The 1,962-nt window shown below is 42.3% G+C and overlaps 1 protein-coding gene across 1 annotated transcript in view; it reads left to right on the forward strand.

The window, feature by feature from the left end:
- Positions 1-1,557: 1,557 nt before the first annotated feature.
- Positions 1,558-1,962, forward strand: part of LOC118427816 (abasic site processing protein HMCES-like) — a 4,320-nt gene continuing 3,915 nt past the window's right edge. The window contains exon 1 of the mRNA XM_035837780.1: positions 1,558-1,716. Within this exon, the coding sequence (XP_035693673.1) occupies positions 1,697-1,716 (20 nt within the window). The 5' untranslated portion in view covers positions 1,558-1,696. The remainder of the gene's footprint in view (positions 1,717-1,962) is intronic.

Raw genomic sequence — 1,962 nt, forward strand, 5'->3', positions numbered from 1 at the left:
TCGGATCACCCTCCGGCCGTCGGGCGATCCGACCCGCGGTCGGGCTGATACTCTCGGGTGATACGGGAATACACCGTTTCACCACCCTTTACCTCCCCAACCGAAGCCACACACCCATTTTTACACCTGGGGGGCGCGAGGAAAGTCTTGTCAAGTGTTTTTTTCCAAGGGCACACTGACAGTATCATGACCAGATTTGAACCCAGGACCCTGGCATCTGGGCCAAACAACCGACAGTTACGCCAGACGAGCCATGTAACGCTAGTTCGCCTTTATCCGAAGGGTAACTTATATCCTACACTGTTTGAAATATTGCAATTTGAAACCGTCCGTCGACGTGATAAATACATTGTTTTTAAAAAGAACGAATATAAGTTACTACACGGATAAACGTGAACTAGCGCTACTAGTATATTGTAGATCATTGTTCAAGGCTATTTATTGTACCCTTACAATAACATTGTACCCGTTACATGTGTCGCACAACAAAGTTCCTTTTCAACTGCACATGTTTTATTATTATGTACACATAAATCTCGCAGCAGATGTTTACAGTTCCGGCCCGCCTGTGTTGTGCATGTTTTTTCCATCATGCCGTGCGTCGCTCCTCATGCATACGATTAGTGTTCTGGCGACACTAAAGTTTACTAAAGTAAAGGCTCAATACTACTACTCTTCAAGCAGAGGTTAGACTCCGGCTGTTTTTTGTTTGTTTTTGTTGTTGTTGTTTTTTTTCACGTTTTTTTTGGGGGGTACTCTTTCTTGATGTCTCCAGGCCTAGGCCTTGAGAGAAAAAAGAAAACGATACAAAATAGAAAGCCCGATAAAAACAAAATTAACGCCTAAAAACGTCAAAACACAGCCGGAGTCTAACCTCTGCTTGGAGAATACAGTACATGTACTACTAACGTTACATCATGTAGTGTTACATGTGAACAATTGGACAAACAAACCATCCGGAGCTATGTTACCACTAGATATCCACGTATATTGTTTGTATGCCTCTTCCTTCTTTTTGAAACAAGTAACTACGAACTAACATACAGAATTTTTGATGAAATTAATGATGTATGAATAAATGATATAACAGTTATGAATTTGAAGTGACTTAAAAAGATGTACCGATGCAGCATCAGTAATCCTGAGGTACATACATACCTACATATACACTTCGGATGTTTATATATTCAAGATGATGTTGCGAAAGCCTCTATAACATTTTTTTTTATTATTCGGTATCATGGCACCTGGCGGCATTGTGAAAGATGATGTTACATCTGCTTGGAGACGACATTTTTACTGACATTCCGCGCATTCGTCACAGTGCGGTCAATGACCTCTGACGTCATACAGCTACCAAACGCACAAATAGAAACTATCTTTTACATCTAAACCGGATACGGCCGAATGTAATATTGATACAAATCTCATGTCTAGTTATTGTTTTTATTCATCTTTGTTGTGAAATTTGTTCACTGGTGCAGGACAGGCTGCTGTTCCGGAAAAAAGTACCATTTTTGTTGAGAGTTGGTGATGGTTTTGCCGCGGTCGGATCCGCCATGTTGGGTTTGGACAGGCCCAAACAGGCCCGTACGGCGGGAAACTGGAATATAAAGAGCAAAACTGGAGAGATTCGGTCTTAAAACGGCACAGAGACAGATTCAGGGTGTAACAGATACAGCTTGCTACAGTCGGGATGTGTGGACGGACGGCATGGTAAGGATAAGGGGCAGGGACTTGGGAAAACGGCAGGTTTCGAAAGGGGGGAGGGGCTGTTCTGAGAAACTCAAGAAAAAGCGCGGAAGCGAGTTCAATGGTTGTTGGTGTGAAAAGCATTTAATTTTTGTTTGAAAGGAGTTGATGGATATGTCAGGGCTCGCTTGGTAAATTGACTTTATAGTGTGGGTAACGTTACAAGAAAAAAGACAATCAACATGGCAATTTTGGCCCCCTAGCAGTATT

This window comes from Branchiostoma floridae, chromosome 12 (assembly GCF_000003815.2).
Source record: "Branchiostoma floridae strain S238N-H82 chromosome 12, Bfl_VNyyK, whole genome shotgun sequence".
Taxonomy (NCBI): domain Eukaryota; kingdom Metazoa; phylum Chordata; class Leptocardii; order Amphioxiformes; family Branchiostomatidae; genus Branchiostoma; species Branchiostoma floridae.